General features: G+C 31.4%; 1 protein-coding gene across 1 annotated transcript; it reads left to right on the forward strand.

Annotated features, from left to right (window-relative positions):
- Positions 1–284: 284 nt before the first annotated feature.
- Positions 285–26,911, forward strand: LOC143245835 (G-protein coupled receptor GRL101-like). Its single transcript, XM_076492091.1, has 8 exons — positions 285–411; positions 4,698–4,814; positions 7,336–7,470; positions 7,829–7,948; positions 20,965–21,076; positions 25,642–25,716; positions 26,263–26,334; positions 26,836–26,911. The coding sequence occupies exons 1-8, from the start codon at positions 285–287 to the stop codon at positions 26,909–26,911; spliced, it is 834 nt and encodes a 277-aa protein (XP_076348206.1).
- The last annotated feature ends 260 nt before the right edge of the window (positions 26,912–27,171 follow it).

The raw sequence follows: 27,171 nt of genomic DNA on the forward strand, positions 1-27,171 counted from the left end.
AATACAACATGTTTTAAACTGATACAAATCACAGATAATACTTATTAGCTTTTCAATATCGAACTATGGTAAAGGTAAAGCTATAATATTACAAACTTTCATTATATAAATTTACGGGTTAAATATTTTATATTCTACTGTATAGACTTGTTGTTGTTTTCTTTCTCTGGAATAATCACAACAACTTTTGTTTTATAAAATTATCTTCTTATTACGTGACTTTAACACCGGTTTCTCAGACTATGGTTGGTTTCACAATAATAATTGTGTACCGGATATTTCTCATGTCTGTAGCTATCGGAAGCTGTGCGCCATATGAGTTCACTTGTAATAATAGTCAGTGTATCGACGGCCGTCTTCGCTGTGACACGTTCTACGACTGTCTTGACCGGACGGATGAGATTGACTGTGGTAAGTTTAGAGTGTTAACACTTCTGTATTGATGTACTATTTTAGGATTACAGTGTTAACACTTCTGTATTGATGTACTATTTTAAGTTTACAATGTTAACACTTCTGTATTGGTGTACTATTTTAAGTTTACAATGTTAACACTTCTGTATTGGTGTACTATTTTAAGTTTACAATGTTAACACTTCTGTATTGATGTACTATTTTAAGTTTACAATGTTAACACTTCTGTATTGATGTACTATTTTAAGTTTACAATGTTAACACTTCTGTATTGATGTACTATTTTAGGATTACAGTGTTAACACTTCTGTATTGGTGTACTATTTTAAGTTTACAATGTTAACACTTCTGTATTGATGTACTATTTTAGGATTACAGTGTTAACACTTCTGTATTGATGTACTATTTTAAGTTTACAATGTTAACACTTCTGTATTGGTGTACTATTTTAAGTTTACAATGTTAACACTTCTGTATTGGTGTACTATTTTAAGTTTACAATGTTAACACTTCTGTATTGATGTACTATTTTAAGTTTACAATGTTAACACTTCTGTATTGATGTACTATTTTAAGTTTACAATGTTAACACTTCTGTATTGATGTACTATTTTAGGATTACAGTGTTAACACTTCTGTATTGGTGTACTATTTTAAGTTTACAATGTTAACACTTCTATATTGATGTACTATTTTAGGATTACAGTGTTAACACTTCTGTATTGATGTACTATTTTAAGTTTACAATGTTAACACTTCACTATTTTAAGTTTACAATGTTAACACTTCTGTATTGATGTACCATTTAAAGTTTACAATGTTAACACTTCACTATTTTAAGTTTACAATGTTAACACTTCTGTATTGATGTACCATTTAAAGTTTACAATGTTAAAACTTCTGTTGTTTGTGTACTATTTTAAGTTTACAATGTTAACACTTCTGTATTGATGTACTATTTTAAGTTTACAATGTTAACACTTCTGTATTGGTGTACTATTTTAAGTTTACAATGTTAACACTTCTGTATTGATGTACTATTTTAAGTTTACAATGTTAACACTTCACTATTTTAAGTTTACAATGTTAACACTTCTGTATTGATGTACCATTTATAGTTTACAATGTTAACACTTCTGTTGTTTGTGTACTATTTTAAGTTTACAATGTTAACACTTCACTATTTATAGTTTACAATGTTAACACTTCTGTTGTTTGTGTACTATTTTAAGTTTACAATGTTAACACTTCTGTATTGATGTACTATTTTAAGTTTACAATGTTAACACTTCACTATTTTAAGTTTACAATGTTAACACTTCTGTATTGATGTACTATTTTAAGTTTACAATGTTAACACTTCTGTTGTTTGTGTACTATTTTAAGTTTACAGTTTAAAAATGTTATTTGAATGAAAGCTTTCCTAACGACTTTATAAGATGTGAGTTTAGAGATGAAATAAATTCATTAAATATCGGAGAGACGAAAAGGGCTATAGATGTGTAACTATTATATAGCTATTATATAGCTATTATACAACTATTATATAACTATTACACCACAGAAACATTTATTAGACAAAAATTCTTCGTACTTTTGTAACGTTAAATTAAAAGCTGTTCTCTTCATGATGGATGTTTCATGTGGTGCTCACTACATGTAGATTTGTAAGCGGTTCTCTTCATGATGAATGTTTCATATGGTGTTCACTATATGTGGATTTGTAAGCTGTTTTATTCATGATGAATGTTTCATATGGTGCTCACTACATGTAGATTTGTAAGCTGTTCTCTTCATGATGGATGTTTCATGTGGTGCTCACTACATGTAGATTTGTAAGCTGTTTTATTCATGATGAATGTTTCATATGGTGCTCACTACATGTAGATTTGTAAGCTGTTCTCTTCATGATGGATGTTTCATGTGGTGCTCACTACATGTGGATTTGTAAGCTGTTTTATTCATGATGAATGTTTCATATGGTGCTCACTACATGTAGATTTGTAAGCTGTTCTCTTCATGATGGATGTTTCATGTGGTGCTCACTACATGTAGATTTGTAAGCTGTTCTCTTCATGATGATGTTTCATGTTGTGCTCACTACATGTAGATTTGTAAGCTGTTCACTTCATGATGGATGCTTCATGTTGTGTTCACTGCATGTAGATTTGTAAGCTGTTCTCTCCATGATGGATGTTTCATGTGGTGTTCACTACATGTGGATTTGTAAGCTGTTTTATTCATGATGAATGTTTCATGTGGTGCTCACTACATGTAGATTTATAGGCTGTTCTCTTCATGATGAATGTTTCATGTTGTGTTCACTACATGTAAATTTGTAGGCTGTTCTATTCATGACGTATGTTTCATGTTATATTCTCTAATGTAATGAAAATAATGTAATGTTTATTTAATGAAAGAGTAAACAAAGGTGCAACACATGATCTGTAAGATATAAATATTTTTACAGTTTATATACATGTGATATGATAATTTGTTTGTAACATTCCTTACAGTTTATATACATGTGACATGATAATTTGTTTGTAAAATTATTTACAGTTTATATACATGTGACATGATAATTTGTTTGTAACATTCCTTACAGTTTATATACATGTGACATGATTATTTGTTTGTAACATTCCTTACAGTTTATATACATGTGACATGATAATTTGTTTGTAACATTCCTTAGTGTTTATATACATGTGACATGATAATTTGTTTGTAACATTCCTTACAGTTTATATATATGTGACATGATAATTTGTTTGTAACATTCCTTACAGTTTATATACATGTGACATGATAATTTGTTTGTAACATTCCTTACAGTTTATATACATGTGATATGCCAATTTGTTTGTAACATTTTTTACAGTTTATATACATGTGATATGATAATTTGTTTGTAACATTCCTTACGGTTTATATACATGTGACATGATAATTTGTTTGTAACATTCCTTACAGTTTATATACATGTGATATGATAATTTGTTTGTAACATTCCTTACGGTTTATATACATGTGACATGATAATTTGTTTGTAACATTCCTTACAGTTTATATACATGTGATATGACAATTTGTTTGTAACATTCCTTACAGTTTATATACATGTGATATGATAATTTGTTTGTAACATTCCTTGTGTTATTTGTTGTTTCTTGGCTTACACTAAAGTTAACTTTACTTTACTTAACCTTACTTTAGGATCATTAAATCTCGAGAAGTTAATAAGATAACTTATCATCTTAAGGAATAACATTTCTAATCAGACATGAAAACTTAGCCTTAGAGTTGTTTTAATAAAACCTTGTCTATATGAGAAACTTATAGGAGTTTCTGCCTTGTCATATATTTATTCTTATTGAGTTTTTCGAGACAGCGAACTTTTGTCTTGTTTAATTTTCTACATGTTTTTCTGGTGACTCAAAGTAAACATTTTGATAATGTACAAAAACTCAACAAGTTACCTTATCTGGAAGGTTATAATAAATCGATGGTACGTTCGTCTCTTCCAGCAGAATATCGTCCTTATTTCTTCTTTCTATTCTTTAGTCTCAGGTCGTGATCACATATTTCTGTCATTTTGATAATAATAATCTTCAACAATAAATGACGTGGTCAACCTAACGCCCTTCTCTGTTCGTCAATGTCCACTTAAAAAGACTACGTTTAATAAGATGCAAAAAACAAAATTCCAATGGAACTGAACAAGGACACAAAGTTCGGTTGCTGCGAGTTCAGTCTTTCTCATGATGACTGTTGTCGTTTTCATCTGGATTCGTGTGACTGTTTCAGCTCTACCTCTTATATAACTATAAACTCTCATTAGGTTGTTACCAATACCATATTTCAAGATGGTGGTCATGTCCTCCTTATCTGACCTGATGGTAATAAGTTATATTATTCTAAGGTAAATATTTTCATCGAGCTGAGATCTACTGGAGGTACACATAACATCACATTTCTTTAGACCTGAAGCAGGTAACACTCCTGTTCTTGTAAATTATAAGATTACAATGTTTTTTATTCAACTGCAAAGCCTTCTACAATAAATAGTTGGTGGCACATCAGGTGCATGAAATACTGAGGTCACGTTTGACGTTCTTTTTATTACCAGTTTCATTCACCTTGGAGGTAACGGTTCTGACTTGGTTTTGGATCTGGTTCAGGACTTGACGATCCTTCTTTATTAACCTGATTTTTGATATTGATGTATTGATGAGTGATTGGAAATGCTTCGTAAAAAATATTTCTTTGTTTATATTTAGAGAACATCACTTGCTCTGAAGGCAGCAGGAAGTGTTTAGGAGGGCAATGTATCCGGTTAGAATGGTGGTGTGATTTCATACCAGACTGTCCGGACTCTTCAGATGAAATGTTTTGTGGTAAAGTATTGAAGTCTTTATTCTGTTTTTATTTCCGACTCTTTTAATGATTTTATTATCTTTAAAGAACGTTTATTGTCAGTGGTTTTTATGCTACAGACTTCTGGGCCACTTTTCGAAATGATTTAAACTATCTCGTATCATTTTACCTTTTGCCTATACAATATTTAAACCTTTTATAAGTCGAATTAATAGCAAAATATAGATTTGAGGCTTTTTTTTGTCTGCTTTTACATATGTTTTGTCTGTTATTACACAAATAATGCTATTAATATAGAACCTTTTTATCTTTCCTCTGAGCAAAGTGATGCAATAATTATATGTAAATATCTATTATAAACTGACCAGACTCAGTGATACTGATACTATAGAAAATCTATTATAAACTGACCTGTTTCCATAATACTGATACTATAGAATATATGTTATGAACTGACCTGTTTCTATAATACTGATACTATAGAAAATCTATTATAAACTGACCTGTTTCTATAATACTGATACTATAGAATATCTGTTATGAACTGACCTGTTTCTATAATACTGATACTATATAATGTATGTTGTGAACTGACCAGTTTCAGTGATACTGATACTATAGAATATCTGTTATGAACTGACCTGTTTCTATAATACTGATACTATATAATATATGTTGTGAACTGACCAGTTTCAGTGATACTGATACTATATAATATATGTTGTGAACTGACCAGTTTCAGTGATACTGATACTATAGAATATCTGTTATGAACTGACCTGTTTCTATAATACTGATACTACAGAATATCTGTTATGAACTGACCTGTTTCTATAATACTGATACTATATAATATATGTTGTGAACTGACCAGTTTCAGTGATACTGATACTATAGAATATCTGTTATGAACTGACCTGTTTCTATAATACTGATACTATAGAATATCTGTTATGAACTGACCTGTTTCTATAATACTGATACTATATAATATATGTTGTGAACTGACCAGTTTCAGTGATAGTGATACAATAGAATATCTGTTATGAACTGACCAGATTCAGTGATACTGATACTATAGAATATGTATTATAAACTGACCAGATTCAGTGACACTGATACTATAGAATATGTATTATAAACTGACCAGATTCAGTGATACTGATACTATAGAATATCTATTATGAACTGACCAGATTCAGTGATACTGATACTATAGAATATCTGTTATGAACTGACCCGTTTCTATAGTACTGATACTATAGAATATCTGTTATAAACTGACCTGTTTCTATAATACTGATACTATAGAATATCTGTTATGAACTGACCTGTTTCTATAATACTGATACTATATAATATATGTTGTGAACTGACCAGTTTCAGTGATACTGATACTATATAATATATGTTGTGAACTGACCAGTTTCAGTGATACTGATACTATAGAATATCTGTTATGAACTGACCCGTTTCTATAGTACTGATACTATAGAATATCTGTTATGAACTGACCTGTTTCTATAATACTGATACTATATAATATATGTTGTGAACTGACCAGTTTCAGTGATACTGATACTATATAATATATGTTGTGAACTGACCAGTTTCAGTGATACTGATACTATAGAATATCTGTTATGAACTGACCTGTTTCTATAGCACTGATACTATAGAATATCTATTATAAACTGACCAGTTTCTATAGTACTGACACTATAGAATATCTATTATGAACTGACCTGTTTCTATAGTACTGATACTATAGAATATCTGTAACGAACTGGCCTGTTTCTATAATACTGACACTGAAGAATATCTGTTATAAACTGACCAGTTTCTATAATACTGATACTATAGAATATCTATTATAAACTGACCAGATTCAGTGATACTGATACTATAAAATATCTGTTATGAACTGACCTGTTTCTATGGTACTGATACTATAGAATATATGTTGTGAACTGACCTGTTTCTATAGTACTGACACTATAGAATATCTGTTATGAACTGACCAGTTTCTATAGTACTGATACTATAGAATATCTGTTATGAACTGACCAGTTTCTATAGTACTGACACTATAGAATATCTGTTATGAACTGACCAGTTTCTATAATACTGATACTATAGAATATCTGTTATGAACTGACCTGTTTCATAATACTGATACTATAGAATATCTGTTATGAACTGATCTGTTTCTATAGTACTGATACTATAGAATATTTGTTATAAACTGACCTGTTTCTATAATACTGATACTATATAATATATGTTGTTAACTGACCAGATTCAGTGATACTGATACCATAGAATATTTATTGTGAACTTGACCAGTTTCAGTAATTTTTGTTACACAAAATATCTTATTAGTACAGATCAGTTTCAGGTGTAGTGATGTCACATCGTAATGTGGACTAGTCGATTTCACTAGTTTCAGTAACAATATCACAGATTATTTGAGAAGGAACATTCGGTTCACTCGTACATAAACTGTGTAAGAACCGACTTATTTTATGATTCACTTTTCAGATGAGCCTGTAAGACCGTGTGCTGCTGACGAGTTCCAGTGTTCAAACGGTCAGTGTGTCCCACAGTTCAACAGATGTTTTCGTAGCAACAAACCCAGAGAAGGATGTGCTGATGGTTCTCATTTAATTGGTTGTGGTAAGTACATCATGGTTGTCATATTATTGGTTGTGGTAAGTACATCGTGGTAAGAATGTGATGATGGTTGTGATATTATTGGTTGTGGTAAGTACATCATGGTTGTGATATTATTGGTTGTGTGATTTTACAAAGACTTTATAAACAACTAAAATGTGTGATTTTACAAACACTTTATAAACAACTAAAATGTGTGATTTTACAAACACTTTATAAACAACTAAAATGTGTGATTTTACAAACACTTTATAAAGAACTAAAATATGTGATTTTACAAACACTTTATAAACAACTAAAATGTGTGATTTTACAAACACTTTATAAAGAACTAAAATGTTAACTGTTTCTCTTCCGTTAGATAACTCCACCTGTGCTACTGGTCAACTAAAGTGTATTAACAGTTACTGTATTGATGGAAGCTTGGTATGTGATGGAGACATCCACTGTCAGTTTTCCTGGACCGATGAAATAGGATGTCGTGAGTTATTTTGAAATCCTTTCTTTTAACAAAATATTTTAGTTTTAATACGTCAGAGAAAATATCATAATATTTAAATTCTTCAAATTTTCGCTTTATAATTATGATTATATTTTATAGGTTCAGTACCGAATTATTTCAGGTCGTATTAATCTCGGTTTCACACTGTATCAAGTTTGTTTAAGGTCGTATCACACTCAGCAGACATTGTTTCATGTTTGTTTCCGGTCGTATCACACTCAGTACAACATTGTTTCATGTTTGTTTCAGTTCGTATCAGACACAGTACAACATTGTTTCATGTTTGTTTCAGTTCGTATCAGACACAGTACAACATTGTTTCATGTTTGTTTCAGTTCGTATCAGACACAGTACAACATTGTTTCATGTTTGTTTCAGGCCGTATCACACTCAGTACAACATTGTTTCATGTTTGTTTCAGGTTGTATCACACTCAGTACAACATTGTTTCATGTTTGTTTCAGGTCGTATCAGACACAGTACAACATTGTTTCATGTTTGTTTCAGGCCGTATCACACTCAGTACAACATTGTTTCATGTTTGTTTCAGGTCGTATCACACTCAGTACAACATTGTTTCATGTTTGTTTAAGGCGTATCAGACACAGTACAACATTGTTTCATGTTTGTTTCAGGTCGTATCAGACACAGTACAACATTGTTTCATGTTTGTTTGAGGTCGTATCAGACACAGTACAACATTGTTTCATGTTTGTTTCAGGTCGTATCAGACACAGTACAACACTGTTTCATGTTTGTTTGAGGTCGTATCACACTCAGCAGAACATTGTTTCATGTTTGTTTGAGGTCGTATCAGACACAGTACAACATTGTTTCATGTTTGTTTCAGTTCGTATCAGACACAGTACAACATTGTTTCATGTTTGTTTCAGGCCGTATCACACTCAGTACAACATTGTTTCATGTTTGTTTCATGTCGTATCACACTCAGTACAACATTGTTTCATGTTTGTTTCAGGTCGTATCAGACACAGTACAACATTGTTTCATGTTTGTTTCAGGCCGTATCAGACACAGTACAACATTGTTTCATGTTTGTTTCAGGTCGTATCAGACACAGTACAACATTGTTTCATGTTTGTTTCAGGTCGTATCAGACACAGTACAACATTGTTTCATGTTTGTTTCAGGTCGTATCACACTCAGTACAACATTGTTTCATGTTTGTTTCAGGCCGTATCACACTCAGTACAACATTGTTTCATGTTTGTTTCAGGTCGTATCACACTCAGCAGAACATTGTTTCATGTTTGTTTCAGGTCGTATCAGACACAGTACAACACTGTTTCATGTTTGTTTGAGGTCGTATCACACTCAGCAGAACATTGTTTCATGTTTGTTTGAGGTCGTATCAGACACAGTACAACATTGTTTCATGTTTGTTTCAGGTCGTATCAGACACAGTACAACACTGTTTCATGTTTGTTTGAGGTCGTATCACACTCAGCAGAACATTGTTTCATGTTTGTTTGAGGTCGTATCAGACACAGTACAACATTGTTTCATGTTTGTTTCAGTTCGTATCAGACACAGTACAACATTGTTTCATGTTTGTTTCCGGCCGTATCACACTCAGTACAACATTGTTTCATGTTTGTTTCATGTCGTATCACACTCAGTACAACATTGTTTCATGTTTGTTTCAGGTCGTATCAGACACAGTACAACATTGTTTCATGTTTGTTTCAGGCCGTATCACACTCAGTACAACATTGTTTCATGTTTGTTTCAGGTCGTATCACACTCAGTACAACATTGTTTCATGTTTGTTTCAGGTCGTATCAGACACAGTACAACATTGTTTCATGTTTGTTTAAGTCGTATCAGACACAGTACAACATTGTTTCATGTTTGTTTCAGGTCGTATCAGACACAGTACAACATTGTTTCATGTTTGTTTCAGGTCGTATCAGACACAGTACAACATTGTTTCATGTTTGTTTCAGGTCGTATCAGACACAGTACAACATTGTTTCATGTTTGTTTCAGGTCGTATCACACTCAGTACAACATTGTTTCATGTTTGTTTCAGTTCGTATCACACTCAGTACAACATTGTTTCATGTTTGTTTGAGGTCGTATCACACTCAGAGGAACATTGTTTAATGTTTGTTTCAGTTCGTATCACACTCAGTACAACATTGTTTCATGTTTGTTTAAGTCGTATCAGACACAGTACAACATTGTTTCATGTTTGTTTCAGGTCGTATCAGACACAGTACAACATTGTTTCATGTTTGTTTCAGGTCGTATCAGACACAGTACAACATTGTTTCATGTTTGTTTCAGGTCGTATCAGACACAGTACAACATTGTTTCATGTTTGTTTCAGGTCGTATCACACTCAGTACAACATTGTTTCATGTTTGTTTCAGTTCGTATCACACTCAGTACAACATTGTTTCATGTTTGTTTGAGGTCGTATCACACTCAGAGGAACATTGTTTAATGTTTGTTTCAGTTCGTATCACACTCAGTACAACATTGTTTCATGTTTGTTTCAGGTCGTATCAGACCAGTACAACATTGTTTCATGTTTGTTTAAGGCGTATCAGACACAGTACAACACTGTTTCATGTTTGTTTCAGGCCGTATCAGACACAGTACAACATTGTTTCATGTTTGTTTGAGGTCGTATCAGACACAGTACAACACTGTTTCATGTTTGTTTCAGGCCGTATCAGACACAGTACAACATTCTTTCATGTTTATTTCAGGTCGTATCAGACACAGTGCAACATTGTTTCAAATTACCTTCATTTATTAAATAAGCCGGAAAAAGTCAAACGATATTGTTAGAAAATAATTTCATATGCTAAGTTTTAACGTATACGATAATAGAGAATGATGGATCTAAATATTTCATACGCTAAGTTTTAACGTATACGATAAGAGAGAATGATGGATCTAAATATTTCATATGCTGAGTTTTAACGTATACGATAATAGAGAATGCTGGATCTAAATATTTCATATGCTAAGTTTTAACGTATACGATAACAGAGAATGATGAATCTAAATATTTCATATGCTTAGTTTTAACGTATACGATAACAGAGAATGCTGGATCTAAATATTTCATATGCTAAGTTTTAACGCATACGATAATAGAGAATGCTGGATCTAAATATTTCATATGCTTAGTTTTAACGTATACGATAACAAAGAATGATGGATCTAAATATTTCATATGCTGAGTTTTAACATATACGATAATAGAGAATGATGGATCTAAATATTTCATATGCTTAGTTTTAACGTATACGATAATAGAGAATGATGGATCTAAATATTTCATATGCTTAATTTTAACGTATACGATAACAGAGAATGCTGGATCTAAATATTTCATATGCTGAGTTTTAACGTATACGATAATAGAGAATGATGGATCAGCATATTTCATATGCTAAGTTTTAACGCATATGATAATAGAGAATGCTGGATCTAAATATTTCATATGCTTAGTTTTAACGTATACGATAATAGAGAATGCTGGATCTAAATATTTCATATGCTTAGTTTTAACGTATACGATAACAGAGAATGCTGGATCTAAATATTTCATATGCTGAGTTTTAACGTATACGATAATAGAGAATGCTGGATCTAAATATTTCATATGCTGAGTTTTAACGTATACGATAACAGAGAATGCTGGATCTAAATATTTCATATGCTAAGTTTTAACGCATACGATAATAGAGGATGATGGATCAAAATATTTCATATGCTGAGTTTTAACGTATACGATAACAGAGAATGCTGGATCTAAATATTTCATATGCTGAGTTTTAACGTATACGACAATAGAGGATGATGGATCAAAATATTTCATATGCTTAGTTTTAACGTATACGATAATAGAGGATGATGGATCTAAATATTTCATATGCTGAGTTTTAACGTATACGATAATAGAGGATGATGGATCTAAATATTTCATATGCTGAGTTTTAACGTATACGATAATAGAGAATGATGGACCTAAATATTTCCTACGTTCCGGTGTGAATATATTTAAATCTAAAAATACTTTAATGATTCTATCAACATTTTATGAAAAGTGAGATACGAACTGTCAGTATTTTAAACAGGGTGATTGTGGAACACATGTAGTCATGTGTTGCCAGTGTTTTAAACAGGGTGATTGTGGAACGCAGGCAGTTATGTGTTATCAGTGTTTTCTTCAGAGCGACTGCAGAACACAGGTAGTTATGTGTTGTCAGTGTTTTGGACAGGGTGACTGTGGAACACATGTAGTTATGTGTTGTCAGTGTTTTGGACAGGATGACTATGGAACACATATAGTTATGTGTTGTCAGTGTTTTGGACAGGATGACTATGGAACACATATAGTTATGTGTTGTCAGTGTTTTGGACACGGTGACTGTGGAACACATATAGTTATGTGTTGTCAGTGTTTTGGACAGGATGACTATGGAACACATATAGTTATGTGTTATCAGTGTTTTGGACAGGATGACTATGGAACACATGTAGTTATGTGTTATCAGTGTTTTCTTCAGAGCGACTGCAGAACACAGGTAGTTATGTGTTGTCAGTGTTTTGGACAGGATGACTATGGAACGCATGTAGTTATGTGTTGTCAGTGTTTTGGACACGGTGACTGTGGAACACATGTAGTTATGTGTTGTCAGTGTTTTGGACACGGTGACTGTGGAACACATGTAGTTATGTGTTGTCAGTGTTTTGGACACGGTGACTGTGGAACACATGTAGTTATGTGTTGTCAGTGTTTTGGACAGGGTGACTGTGTAGAAAGGGAAGAAACATTTGGAAGATTTCTTATGAAAAAATATTTTAACTTTCAAACGAGTCAGATAATGCGATGACAAACTTCAGTTAGAACCTTTCTAACCTTCAAGAGATCTTCAGTTAGAACTTTTATAACTTTCAAGAAATATTAAATTAGAACCTTTCTAACCTTCACAAGAATTCTGCTTCAAACTACAGCAATACCCCTGTTAGAAACTCAATACCCCTGTTAGAAGCTTTACAAGTTAAATCAGAAATTTGCTTGAAAGCTTATAAGTTTCAGTATAACCTTGTGTGGAAAGTTTATAACCTTTAGTAGAACCTTGGCAAGAAACTATAACCTTCAATGTACGTTCGGAATATTTTTTGAGAAACATATGTGATGACTGAGATGAAATTTGATTATTTATTAGTGAGTGGCTGTAGGTGTAATCCAGGTGATTATCTTATTTCCTAAAGAAAACAGCACCATAAAGTAGTGCTAACTAGCACTTATCAAACACCATTAGAACAACAGGAAACATTCCCAGGTCTGCTCTGAATAGTAAAACGTCGTCAAATCGAGTCCTAAAAATCTTGATGGTGTGGGCTACTACTCAAGATAACAAGTACTTCACATAACATTACAGAATTTACTCTGTTTCTATCTTTTTGTCTGAGTCCATTCTTGTAAGCAATGTACGACAAACTTATCTTCAGTTATTCAAGAAATAGGCCTAGAGTTTGGTTTCTTGGTGATTATAAAACATTTATTACGTTTTCCATCATTAAGGAACAAAAATAATATTATTTTAAATTATTACGACTGTTTTGTATAAATAAGGTGATTTCATTTGTCACTAAACTACATAAACGTTCAAGACTTGCTCTCGGGACTGAACCAACCTTATAAAACTACGAAAACTGAAAACAAAATTTTAAACACAATTTTAAGAAGGACCCAATACACGTGAAGGTAGGTAGTTTCGTGTCTGCAAACATTTGTGAATGGTGAGCTATCACGAGAGATTACTGTGTTAACAAGACCAATCCAAATAATTCCACGAGACAGATAGTGACAAAACACACCAAGTGTTTAACGTATGTGTAAGTAGAAATATTTATATATATATGTAAAGTATTCCATCTAATTGGATGTACCTGCATTCTGTTCGATATATATACTCAGTAAACTTTACACGTGGGTAAAGAAACAACTTTTTATAAGCATGACAAAATAACAGTACACATGTTTTGTAGAAATTTTGTCTTACTATTGTTTCCACTTTCATATATTTAACTCCCTCAGGCCATCTGAAGGGATCAATGTTTTAATCACTTACATTAGAGCAGGGATGACAAATCGTTCTGGAAGTGTACGTCTAATGCCACGTGATCATGGTAATTTTCAGCAGTAGATTATAATTTATTATTATTCTGAATTAATTTAACTGAAACACCTACAGGTGTTACATGGTGTTAATAACTATAATAATTCACAAGAAATAAAATGACTAAATTAGTAACAATAATAATGGATTTTAAAGATAAAAGAGGGAGTTACTTACATTTATTCATTGTTTTACTATTAACAGAAAGCATTTTGTGAACTCGTAAGATTTGGTTCATATTAAAACTAAGAGAAAGGCAGTATTCATATATTACTCCCAATGAGACTTCTGCTGGTTCACCAACGATGACACACCTTTTATATCAGGCCTGTAATTGGTTGTTTTGAGAGCTAAACATGAAACACTAGTTTTATCAGCAAGTCTATTCGTATAATTATATTTTACAAAGTTCATCACTGAATGACTCACCAAAACATGTTGATGACAATACTGTTACTATACACATTGTGACGTATTTCAGACACTCAGAAACAGAATAACACAGTTAAACACGTTGATGACAATACTGTTACTACTCACATTGTGACGTATTTCAGACACTCAGAAACAGAATAACACAGTTAAACATGTTGATGACAATACTGTTACTATTCACATTGTGACGTATTTCAGACACTCAGAAACAGAATACCACAGTTAAACATGTTGATGACAATACTGTTACTACTGACATTTTTCAGACACACAGGAACACAATACCACAGTTAAACATGTTGATGACAATACTGTTACTACTGACATTTTTCAGACACACAGGAACAGAATACCACAGTTAAACATGTTGATGACAACACTGTTGCCACTGACATTTTTCAGACACACAGGAACACAATACCACAGTTAAACATGTTGATGACAATACTGTTACTACTGACATTTTTCAGACACACAGGAACACAATACCACAGTTAAACATGTTGATGACAATACTGTTACTACTGACATTTTTCAGACACACAGGAACACAATACCACAGTTTCAGAACCTTATTTTCTGTGTTATTCCAGTCACTAACTGATCTCTTTCAATGTTTTGTAGTTCAGCTCTTTAGTCGAGAAATTTTTGCCTCCAAATTGAGCTGCTTTGTAAATCAATCAGTTGCGTCTCAAAATTATTGAAGTCAATCCACTACAATATTTCCAGATCCAGTTTGTCTAATGTTACACTGTCAGTATACTTATGCATTTCGTAATTTTTCAAATAACTTGAACTTATTAAATCTTAAAGAAAATTGTTCAAAACTTGAATTTATTTTGCTTGACATTTTCAAGCTACGAATGTATACTTTCTCAAGGTCTTTCACGTGTTTTTTTAAGTTTGAGAAATATTTAATAATTCCATTGTAAACATCACGTTTAAAATGTTTAAGTTTGATTTCAAAAGCATTTATGTTATTAATCATAACATCAAGTGTTTTACCATATTCCTGCTAAACATAACTTCAAGTGTTTTACAAGATTCCTGCTAAACATAACATCAAGTGTTTTACCATATTTCTGCTAAACATAACTTCAAGTGTTTTACCATATTTCTGCTAAACATAACTTCAAGTGTTTTACCATATTCCTGCTAAACATAACTTTAAGTGTTTTACCATATTCCTGCTAATCATAACTTCAAGTGTTTTACCATATTCCTGCTAAACATAACATCAAGTGTTTTACCATATTCCTGCTAAACATAACTTTAAGTGTTTTACCAGATTCATGCTAAACATAACTTCAAGTGTTTTACCATATTCCTGCTAAACATGACATCAAGTGTTTTACCATATTCCTGCTAAACATAACTTCAAGTGTTTTACCATATTCCTGCTAAATATAATTTCAAGTGTTTTACCAGATTCCTGCTAAACATAACTTCAACTGTTTTACCAGATTCCTGCTAAACATAACTTCAAGTGTTTTACCAGATTCCTGCTAAACATAACTTCAAGTGTTTTACCATATTCCTGCTAAACATAACTTCAAGTGTTTTACCATATTCCTGCTAAACATAACTTCAAGTGTTTTACCATATTCCTGCTAAACATAGCATCAAGTGTTTTACCATATTCCTGTTAAACATAACTTCAAGTGTTTTACCAGATTCCTGCTAAACATAACTTCAAGTGTTTTACCATATTCCTGCTAAACATAACTTCAAGTGTTTTACCATATTCCTGCTAAACATAACTTCAAGTGTTTTACCATATTCCTGCTAAACATAACTTCAAATGTTTTACCAGATTCCTGCTAAACATAACTTCAAGTGTTTTACCATAATCTTGCTACACATAACTTCAAGTGTTTTACCATATTCCTGCTAAACATAACTTCAAGTGTTTTACCATATTCCTGCTAAACATAGCATCAAGTGTTTTACCATATTCCTGCTAAACATAACTTTAAGTGTTTTACCATATTCCTGCTAATCATAACTTCAAGTGTTTTACCAGATTCCTGCTAAACATAACTTCAAGTGTTTTACCATATTCCTGGTAAACATAACTTCAAGTGTTTTACCATATTCCTGCTAAACATAACTTCAAGTGTTTTACCAGATTTATGCTAAACATAACTTCAAGTGTTTTACCATATTCCTGCTAAACATAACTTCAAGTGTTTTACCATATTCCTGCTAAACATAACTTCAAGTGTTTTACCATATTCCTGCTAAATATAACTTCAAGTGTTTTACCAGATTCCTGCTAAACATAACTTCAAGTGTTTTACCATATTCCTGTTAAACATAACTTCAAGTGTTTTACCAGATTCCTGCTAAACATAACTTCAAGTGTTTTACCAGATTCCTGCTAAACATAACTTCAAGTGTTTTACCATATTCCTGCTAAACATAACTTCAAGTGTTTTACCAGATTTATGCTAAACATAACTTTAAGTGTTTTACCATATTCCTGCTAAACATAACTTCAAGTGTTTTACCATATTCCTGCTAAATATAATTTCAAGTGTTTTACCATATTTCTGCTAAACATAACTTCAAGTGTTTTACCATAATCTTGCTAAACATAACTTCAAGTGTTTTACCAGATTCCTGCAGTTTGGAGTTCAAATCATTTAAATGTGATACGAAACCTGTAAAAAACACCAATCAACAAATCCACACGACATCAGACCAAGAAAATTATTCATTTGTCAATTATTTTATCCAAACAATCAACAAATCGTTTAAAGACAGAACCTCTACTCAGCCAACGAATATTGTCGTACGTAAGTAGTCGTGTGTACATGGAATTCGCCTTTTTCATTAAATTCTGAAATTGTATTTTTTCAAAGCATGCGCAGAAATAAAATGAACTACCTTGGTTACAATATCCATCAAACTTCTTAAGGCAAGCTATAAAACCTCTTCTTGTATAATACAATGAAAGCCTAGCAGTGGATGTCCAACATATTTTACAAACAAATTTACCAAATCTGTTTCTTTACCACTTATGTTGGGTGCACCATGAGACGTCACGGAAACTATTTTTGTAAGGTCAACAGGTCGACTGGATATTGCATATTTCAGCCCCTATTGTATGTTCAGGTAACGTTACCATGTTAACCAGTTCTTCACAGATTTCTTCACCCGTAAAAAAATCGAACAATAATGGCTAGCCTAACTGATGACGTAACATCAGAGATCTTATCAAGACAAATGGAGAATAATTTATATGAACCAATATCTTTTGTTAGTTGTTCTGCTGCGTTTGTTTCCATCTGTAATATTCTACTTTTTACTGTGTTTCTACTTGTTGATATTCCTTAATGTACTGGATATATTTTCTTTCTCTGGAAAACTGTCCAAAAGGAAATGAGCACATTCCAGCCACGATTCTTTAATATGTTCACCATCACTAAGTGGTTTTCCATGTTGAGCAATAATCTTTGAAATCTCAAAGCTAGCAGTAACAAAGTTGGAACTACCTGAAACAATCAAAACATTTGACTTCATGTTGTTGTTGTTGTTAAAAAATGTGTTCTTTTTGTTCTTTCTCACTCTTATCACAAAGTTATTTATGAACAGTTCCATAATTCCATTTTACAAAGTCCTGCACACCATTGTTTCAGAACATAAGATACGTAATACTTTATCACATTTTATGGTCATGACAAATGTTTCAGTCCACGGTTTTTCAAAACCTCTGTTGCTGCTCCTTCCATCTGAACCTTTTACTTTCTTTGCTGGTTGAGCTGACGTTCTGACAAGCTGAAAAGAGTAAATGCACTTTAAAAATATATCACCAATTAACGTAAATACGATAATTTAACTTACTGTAACGTAACAGTAAGTGAAACTTTATTTCACTGATATAACAATAGATCTAACTGATCAAAAATATATGCATGCCACGCCAAATAATATAATTTTGATAATATATTTATTGCGAAAAAAATAATTACATATTATTATCACTAAATATCCAGTATTCACTCACAAACAACAGAAAAACAGCGCAGCCAATACCAGCAGTTCACTTCTGTTTTTTACTCAAATATTGATGTGTAAACTGGGTCTGCTAGAAATTCAAAACGCCTCATCCGATGTCACATGTTCGTGCAACCACATGACTGATACCAAGAGGGCGTGAGATGTCTCCTGTGAACATTTTCACTGCTCCAAGATTGGAAATACTGTTAATAATTATATATATGTTTATTCATTATGGGTTGATGTTAGGGTTTAAAGAAGCCACAGGTACACCACCACTGCATTACAGTGCTGTTAGTTTATCAGTACACACTAAAATGACTTTACATACGGGACGTTTAACGTTGAATTGGTACTGTCGTGATGTCATTAAGATGTGTTCATGACATGAATCACGAGAATAATTCGGCTTTCTCAGAGTTATAGAAACCTACTAAGCGCATGGCTTCGTGACTAGAACCTTATTTGAAAGTTTAAGTAAAGACATTAGCAATATAAAAAACAAGTTTGTAAGTGTTCAATTCTCTTTTGAAGTATTTATATATAGTGCTGTTTTCTGTTTCTGTGTGTTTGTATAGTGTTATTTCTGTTTCTATGTGTTTGTATAGTGTTGTTTTCTGTTTCTGTGTGTTTGTATAGTGCTGTTTTTTGTTTCTGTGTGTTTGTATAGTGCTGTTTTCTGTTTCTGTGTGTTTCTATAGTGTTGTTTTCTGTTTCTGTGTGTTTGTATAGTGTTTTCTGTTTCTGTGTGTTTGTATAGTGTTATTTCTGTTTCTATGTGTTTGTATAGTGTTGTTTTCTGTTTCTGTGTGTTTGTATAGTGCTGTTTTCTGTTTCTGTGTGTTTGCATAGTGTTGTTTTCTGTTTCTGTGTGTTTGTATAGTGTTTTCTGTTTCTATGTGTTTGTATAGTGTTGTTTTCTGTTTCTATGTGTTTGTATAGTGCTGTTTTCTGTTTCTATGTGTTTGTATAGTGTTGTTTTCTGTTTCTGTGTGTTTGTATAGTGTTGTTTTCTGTTTCTGTGTGTTTGTATAGTGTTTTCTGTTTCTTTGTGTTTTTATAGTGTTATTTCTGTTTCTATGTGTTTGTATAGTGTTTTCTGTTTCTGTGTGTTTGTATAGTGTTGTTTTCTGTTTCTGTGTGTTTGTATAGTGCTGTTTTTTGTTTCTCTGTGTTTGTATAGTGTTGTTTTCTATTTCTGTGTGTTTGTATAGTGTTTTCTGTTTCTATGTGTTTGTATAGTGTTGTTTTCTGTTTCTATGTGTTTGTATAGTGCTGTTTTCTGTTTTCTGTGTGTTTGTATAGTGTTTTTCTGTTTCTGTGTGTTTTGTATAGTGTTATTTCTGTTTCTATGTGTTTTGTATAGTGTTTTCTGTTTCTGTGTGTTTGTATAGTGTTGTTTTCTGTTTCTGTGTGTTTGTATAGTGCTGTTTTTTGTTTCTGTGTGTTTGTATAGTGTTGTTTTCTGTTTCTGTGTGTTTGTATAGTGTTTTCTGTTTCTATGTGTTTGTATAGTGTTGTTTTTTTGTTTCTATGTGTTTTGTATAGTGCTGCTTTTTTTGTTTCTGTGTGTTTGTATAGTGTTGTTTTCTGTTTCTGTGTGTTTGTATAGTGTTTTCTGTTTCTATGTGTTTGTATAGTGTTGTTTTCTGTTTCTATGTGTTTGTATAGTGCTGTTTTCTGTTTCTGTGTGTTTGTATAGTGTTGTTTTTGTTTCTGTGTGTTTGTATAGTGTTGTTTTCTTTTTCTATGTGTTTGTATAGTGCTGTTTTCTGTTTCTGTGTGTTTGTATAGTGTTGTTTTCTGTTTCTGTGTGTTTGTATAGTGTTTTCTGTTTCTATGTGTTTGTATAGTGTTGTTTCTGTTTCTATGTGTTTGTATAGTGCTGTTTTCTGTTTCTGTGTGTTTGTATAGTGTTGTTTTCTGTTTCTATGTAATCTTATACAGTGTTGTTTTCTGTTTTTATCTATTTATATCTGGTTGTATATCTGGTTATAACATATGTATTTATGTTATATATTTCTATCATATCAGTGATAAAAATAAAGAGATTGGCTTGTGTTTAGCTTTACATAACAGGAATGATTATGTCAGAAGCACGTCTTATCAAAACACCACAAAGGTCTTCCAATACAAGTGACTAAGATAACAGAAACATTTCTTTAGACACAAAATTCTATCGTATAAAATGAAATACTTCAGAAAGCTTTGTACTAGTCTTTCAGTTATATATGGACGACACTTAAATTGAAAAGTTTTATACCCTCCAACCAGATAGGCTTATATAAAATGTAGAAATTAAGATATAGAGTGCTCACCACTTGTATGTGTCACTTGTCTTAAGTGACAAAGGTCATTTAATAGATTTACTAACTTTCTCCTTTCCAGCTTTTCAATGTTCTGAAGAAGAACGCTGTCCATGTATTGATGTGACCATCAACTGTACTGATGTAGGGTTAACTTTATTTCCTAAAAATATCGAACACCAGATGTCACGGTTGTAAGTGTAGGAGTTTTCAAATTCAGATTTCTTATTCGTTTATTTAAAGACATGTCTAGTAAATAAGTTTATGGAACTCCAGGGAAGGAATAATATAACAAAATGACAAAATAATTGATATTAAATAAATATTGTTTTCTGTGAAACTTTACTCAAAATATTTTATAAATTCTAGAACTAATTTAAAAATGATTAATTTAGATATTACGTAGAAGTATATAATCTATTTACATACAGATACTACGTTTTAGAAAATAATCTGATACTAATAATATTGAAAACCGTCTTAAACAACTTAATTATACCATTCACTTTTAAACTTTTTCTGAAGAAATATCTATCTTGGAGTACAATATCGTTTAAATAAAGATATCCTACATTTATATATCTTTTATTAATTAACTAAATACCATACTTAAATATCCTTAACTGAATAACTTTATAATTCGATGAAATATTATGTAACGAAAAACAATATAATTGACTAATATACATTATAGAAGAGATTATTAGAACATTATTTAATACATATGTATATAGATTATTAGAACATTGTTTAATACATATGTATATAGATTATTACAACATTATTGAATACATATGTGTATAGATTATTACAACATTATTTAATACATATGTATATAGATTATTAGAACATTGTTTAATACATATGTATATAGATTATTACAACATTATTGAATACATATGTGTATAGATTATTACAACATTATTTAATACATATGTATATAGATTATTAGAACCTTATTTAATACATATGTATATAGATTATTAGAACATTATTTAATACATATGTATATAGGCTATAAGTAGACATTTGTTTATTTGCTAATTATCCATTTCTTTACACTATTGGTAAATATTATCTCTTTGGTTTAACTAATACAATAAGCTGATCGAATATTGTGAAATATTATACTAAAAGTTACCAGTAACCAATTGACACATAAGTACAAACAATTTCGATTGTTTATATCGTTGGTGTTTTGTATATTATAGAAATTGTTATAATTTTCTATTTCACGTCTACATTTACGTACTCAAGATTAAATGTACTGTTTATATATAGTTCATTGCAACACCTAATTGGACTTCACTCATATGTACACAAGTTAAGAGTTTCAGTTTAGACTTCACTCATATGTACACAAGTTAAGAGTTTCAGTTTAGACTTCACTCATATGTACACAAGTTAAGAGTTTCCGTTTAGACTTCACTCATATGTACACAAGTTAAGAGTTTCCGTTTAGACTTCACTCATATGTACACAAGTTAAGAGTTTCAGTTTAGACTTCACTCATATGTACACAAGTTAAGAGTTTCCGTTTAGACTTCACTCATATGTACACAAGTTAAGAGTTTCCGTTTAGACTTCACTCATATGTACACAAGTTAAGAGTTTCAGTTTAGACTTCACTCATATGTACACAAGTTAAGAGTTTCCGTTTAGACTTCACTCATATGTACACAAGTTAAGAGTTTTAGTTTAGACTTCACTCATATGTACACAAATTAATAGTTTCCGTTTAGACTTCACTCATATGTACACCAGTTAAGAGTTTCAGTTTAGACTTCACTCGTATGTACACAAGTTAAGAGTTTCAGTTTAGACTTCACTCATATGTACACAAGTTAAGAGTTTCAGTTTAGACTTCACTCATATGTACACAAGTTAAGAGTTTCCGTTTAGACTTCACTCATATGTACACAAGTTAAGAGTTTCCGTTTAGACTTCACTCATATGTACACAAGTTAAGAGTTTCAGTTTAGACTTCACTCATATGTACACAAGTTAAGAGTTTCCGTTTAGACTTCACTCATATGTACACAAGTTAAGAGTTTTAGTTTAGACTTCACTCATATGTACACAAATTAATAGTTTCCGTTTAGACTTCACTCATATGTACACAAGTTAAGAGTTTCAGTTTAGACTTCACTCGTATGTACACAAGTTAAGAGTTTCAGTTTAGACTTCACTCATATGTACACAAGTTAAGAGTTTCAGTTTAGACTTCACTCATATGTACACAAGTTAAGAGTTTTAGTTTAGACTTCACTCATATGTACACAAGTTAAGAGTTTCCGTTTAGACTTCACTCATATGTACACAAGTTAAGAGTTTCAGTTTAGACTTCACTCATATGTACACAAGTTAAGAGTTTTAGTTTCAACATATTTTATAGTTGCTTCTAATTTACATAATATGTGTTATAGATACCGTTACGTTAACAAATTATCAAAATTCTCACAAATATAATGTAGTTTTAAAAACAGGGTTCTAATATAGTGATTGTTACCTGTTTACTGATTGGTGACTTATATTGATGACTAGAAATATAGTGGAGGTTACCTGTTTACTAGATGATGACTTATGTTGATAACTAGAAATATAGTGGAGGTTACCTGTTTACTAGATGATGACTTATGTTGATATCTAGAAATATAATGGAGGTTACTTGTTACTAGATGATGACCTATGTTGATATCTAGAAATATAGTGGATGTTACCTGTTTACTAGATGATGACTTATGTTGATATCTAGAAATATAGTGGATGTTACCTGTTTACTAGATGATGACTTATGTTGATATCTAGAAATATAGTGGATGTTACCTGTTTACTAGATGATGACTTATGTTGATATCTAGAAATATAGTGGATGTTACCTGTTTACTAGATGATGACTTATGTTGATATCTAGAAATATAGTAGAGATTACCTGTTTACTAGATGATGACTTATGTTGATATCTAGAAATATAGTGGAGATTAACTGTTTACTAGATGATGACTTATGTTGATATCTAGAAATATAGTGGAGATTAACTGTTTACTAGATGATGACTTATGTTGATATCTAGAAATATAGTGGAGGTTACCTGTTTACTAGATGATGACTTATGTTGATATCTAGAAATATAGTGGAGGTTACCTGTTTACTAGATGATGACTTATGTTGATATCTAGAAATATAGTGGAGGTTACCTGTTTACTAGATGATGACTTATGTTGATATCTAGAAATATAGTGGAGGTTACCTGTTTACTAGATGATGACTTATGGTGATATCTAGAAATATAGTGGAGATTACCTGTTTACTAGATGATGACTTATGTTGATATCTAGAAATATAGTGGATGTTACCTGTTTATTAGATGATGACTTATGTTGATATCTAGAAATATAGTGGATGTTACCTGTTTACTAGATGATGACTTATGTTGATATCTAGAAATATAGTGGAGGTTACCTGTTTACTAGATGATGACTTATGTTGATATCTAGAAATATAGTGGAGGTTACCTGTTACTAGATGATGACCTATGTTGATATCTAGAAATATAGTGGAGGTTACCTGTTACTAGATGATGACTTATGTTGATATCTAGAAATATAGTGGAGGTTACCTGTTTACTAGATGATGACTTATGTTGATATCTAGAAATATAGTGGAGGTTACCTGTTTACTAGATGATGACTTATGTTGATATCTAGAAATATAGTGGAGGTTACCTGTTTACTAGATGATGACTTATGTTGATATCTAGAAATATAGTGGAGGTTACCTGTTTACTAGATGATGACTTATGTTGATATCTAGAAATATAGTGGAGATTACCTGTTTACTAGATGATGACTTATGTTGATATCTAGAAATATAGTGGAGGTTACCTGTTACTAGATGATGACCTATGTTGATATCTAGAAATATAGTGGAGATTACCTGTTTACTAGATGATGACTTATGTTGATATCTAGAAATATAGTGGAGATTACCTGTTTACTAGATGATGACTTATGTTGATATCTAGAAATATAGTGGATGTTACCTGTTTATTAGATGATGACTTATGTTGATATCTAGAAATATAGTGGATGTTACCTGTTTACTAGATGATGACTTATGTTGATATCTAGAAATATAGTGGAGGTTACCTGTTTACTAGATGATGACTTATGTTGATATCTAGAAATATAGTGGAGGTTACCTGTTACTAGATGATGACCTATGTTGATATCTAGAAATATAGTGGAGGTTACCTGTTACTAGATGATGACTTATGTTGATATCTAGAAATATAGTGGAGGTTACCTGTTTACTAGATGATGACTTATGTTGATATCTAGAAATATAGTGGAGGTTACCTGTTTACTAGATGATGACTTATGTTGATATCTAGAAATATAGTGGAGGTTACCTGTTTACTAGATGATGACTTATGTTGATATCTAGAAATATAGTGGAGGTTACCTGTTTACTAGATGATGACTTATGTTGATATCTAGAAATATAGTGGAGGTTACCTGTTTACTAGATGATGACTTATGTTGATATCTAGAAATATAGTGGACGTTACCTGTTTACTAGTTGATAACTAGATAGGTGGTAAGAGTTATCTGTTTACCAGCTGGTGACTTAAGATTGTGAGTGGTTAGTTTGTGGAGATTACTTGTGTACCAGCTGGCAACTTACGTCTATACCTGACAAGTATGTTTATAGAATTAGAACTACACTAATGATCTAAGATGTTTGTATCTTGGTTTAGTTTATTTCGAGGAAACAATCTAAGTGGTTCTCTTCAGAAAGGAGTTTTTCATGGCATGGAGAAGGCAGGACTGTTGTAAGTTAAATAATATCACATTAATTCGTTTTTTGTCTTTATTATAACGTTAAGAAATATTCATGAGAAATATCAAGCATACTAACTTGCAGATAATTAAAGACACGAATTATGTGACAATTTATCCTCCTTTAATCTATCGTATTGATTATAATTAAAACTCAGTTTATACTCTAGTGTTACCGTGGATTTATAATCAGTTCTTATAGCAGTATTTATCTTGGGTTTTAATCACTTTAGCTCACTTTATATATTATTAAGCCTCACAGCCTAACAGTTTGTTAATTGATAGGAACATTAATTAGGCTTAGGTTTACCAAAGAAATAGCTTATATAATTGATAGTAACATTATACCGATAAGGAAACGACAAGTGACTTAGTTAATTATTAATTATCCAACAACATTCATTAATTATATTTTAGTTTAATTATTACCGATACAGCATTTTTTTAAATTAATTTTTAATGAAATAACATTAATTGTTTCCAACTCACAATATTGAATTTCAAAAATCGGATAATTTTTTGTTTTTAAATTTTTTCAGGGATCTTGGAAGAAACCAAATAACCAGTCTTACCCCAAGGCTTTTTCAAAATTTGTGGCGTCTTAAAATATTGTACGTACTACTGAAATGCTAGTGTTATAGTTACATTTTATGTGTTCTAAATAATTTTACTTAAAACGCACAGGATGAAACAAAACTAGTAAATACATAATATTTTTAAAGACGAAAAATAAGGTTTCTTTTCAAATAATAATAAAAACATTTTGTTTTTAGATTTTGATTTTCTCAAGTGTAATATAGTTATTTTCTCTTTGCCTTATAAGAAAGGTGCTTACAATCTAATGTCTATTTTAGGTCTAACATTACACCTTAATCACACTATTATCTGGATATCAAGCTGAAATGCTTTAATTTAAGGAGGATTAGGGTTAAGTAGTTGGTGTAAGAAATATCTTACTACTCTCCAGGAAATGTTCTTCCACGTTCTTGATAGAAAACAAATTTCTTTGTTAAGAGAAAAACGATCGGTCGATTGACGATCACCTAGCAACGAGAGACAGAACAAATTACATCAATATTTTTAAAACTCTCTTTGTTTTTTTATTTCTTTAGGTATCTAGATGATAATCTTCTGACGTCACTTCTTACCAACACATTCCTGGGATTAGGTCAGCTGCGTTCACTGTAAGTGAGAATATATGTAGAGGAATCTCTTTTATTTATTTTACTTACTGAACAACAAGTGTAAAAAATACCTACTTTAAAATATTTACAGAAGGGTGTTAAAATGTGTGGAACAATCCAATTTAAAACCCATACAGAAGTTTGTTAAACTATGGGAACAATCTAGTTTAAAATCTATACATACATTTGTCAAATGTGTGGAAGAATCTAGTTTAAAGTCTAGGTAGAACGGTGTTAAAATGTGTGGAACAATTCATTTTAAAA

This window comes from Tachypleus tridentatus, chromosome 3, assembly GCF_004210375.1.
Source record: "Tachypleus tridentatus isolate NWPU-2018 chromosome 3, ASM421037v1, whole genome shotgun sequence".
Lineage (NCBI taxonomy): Eukaryota > Metazoa > Arthropoda > Merostomata > Xiphosura > Limulidae > Tachypleus > Tachypleus tridentatus.

What these genes read in the sequence shown, in the direction of transcription:
- LOC143245835 (XM_076492091.1), top strand. Translation starts at nt 285, where the DNA reads ATGTCTGTAGCTATCGGAAGCTGTGCGCCATATGAGTTCACTTGTAAT. An exon ending in GACGGATGAGATTGACTGTG is followed by an intron (nt 412 to 4,697) that starts GTAAGTTTAGAG and finishes GTTTATATTTAG; the next exon opens with AGAACATCACTTGCTCTGAA. An exon ending in ATGGAGAAGGCAGGACTGTT is followed by an intron (nt 25,717 to 26,262) that starts GTAAGTTAAATA and finishes AAATTTTTTCAG; the next exon opens with GGATCTTGGAAGAAACCAAA.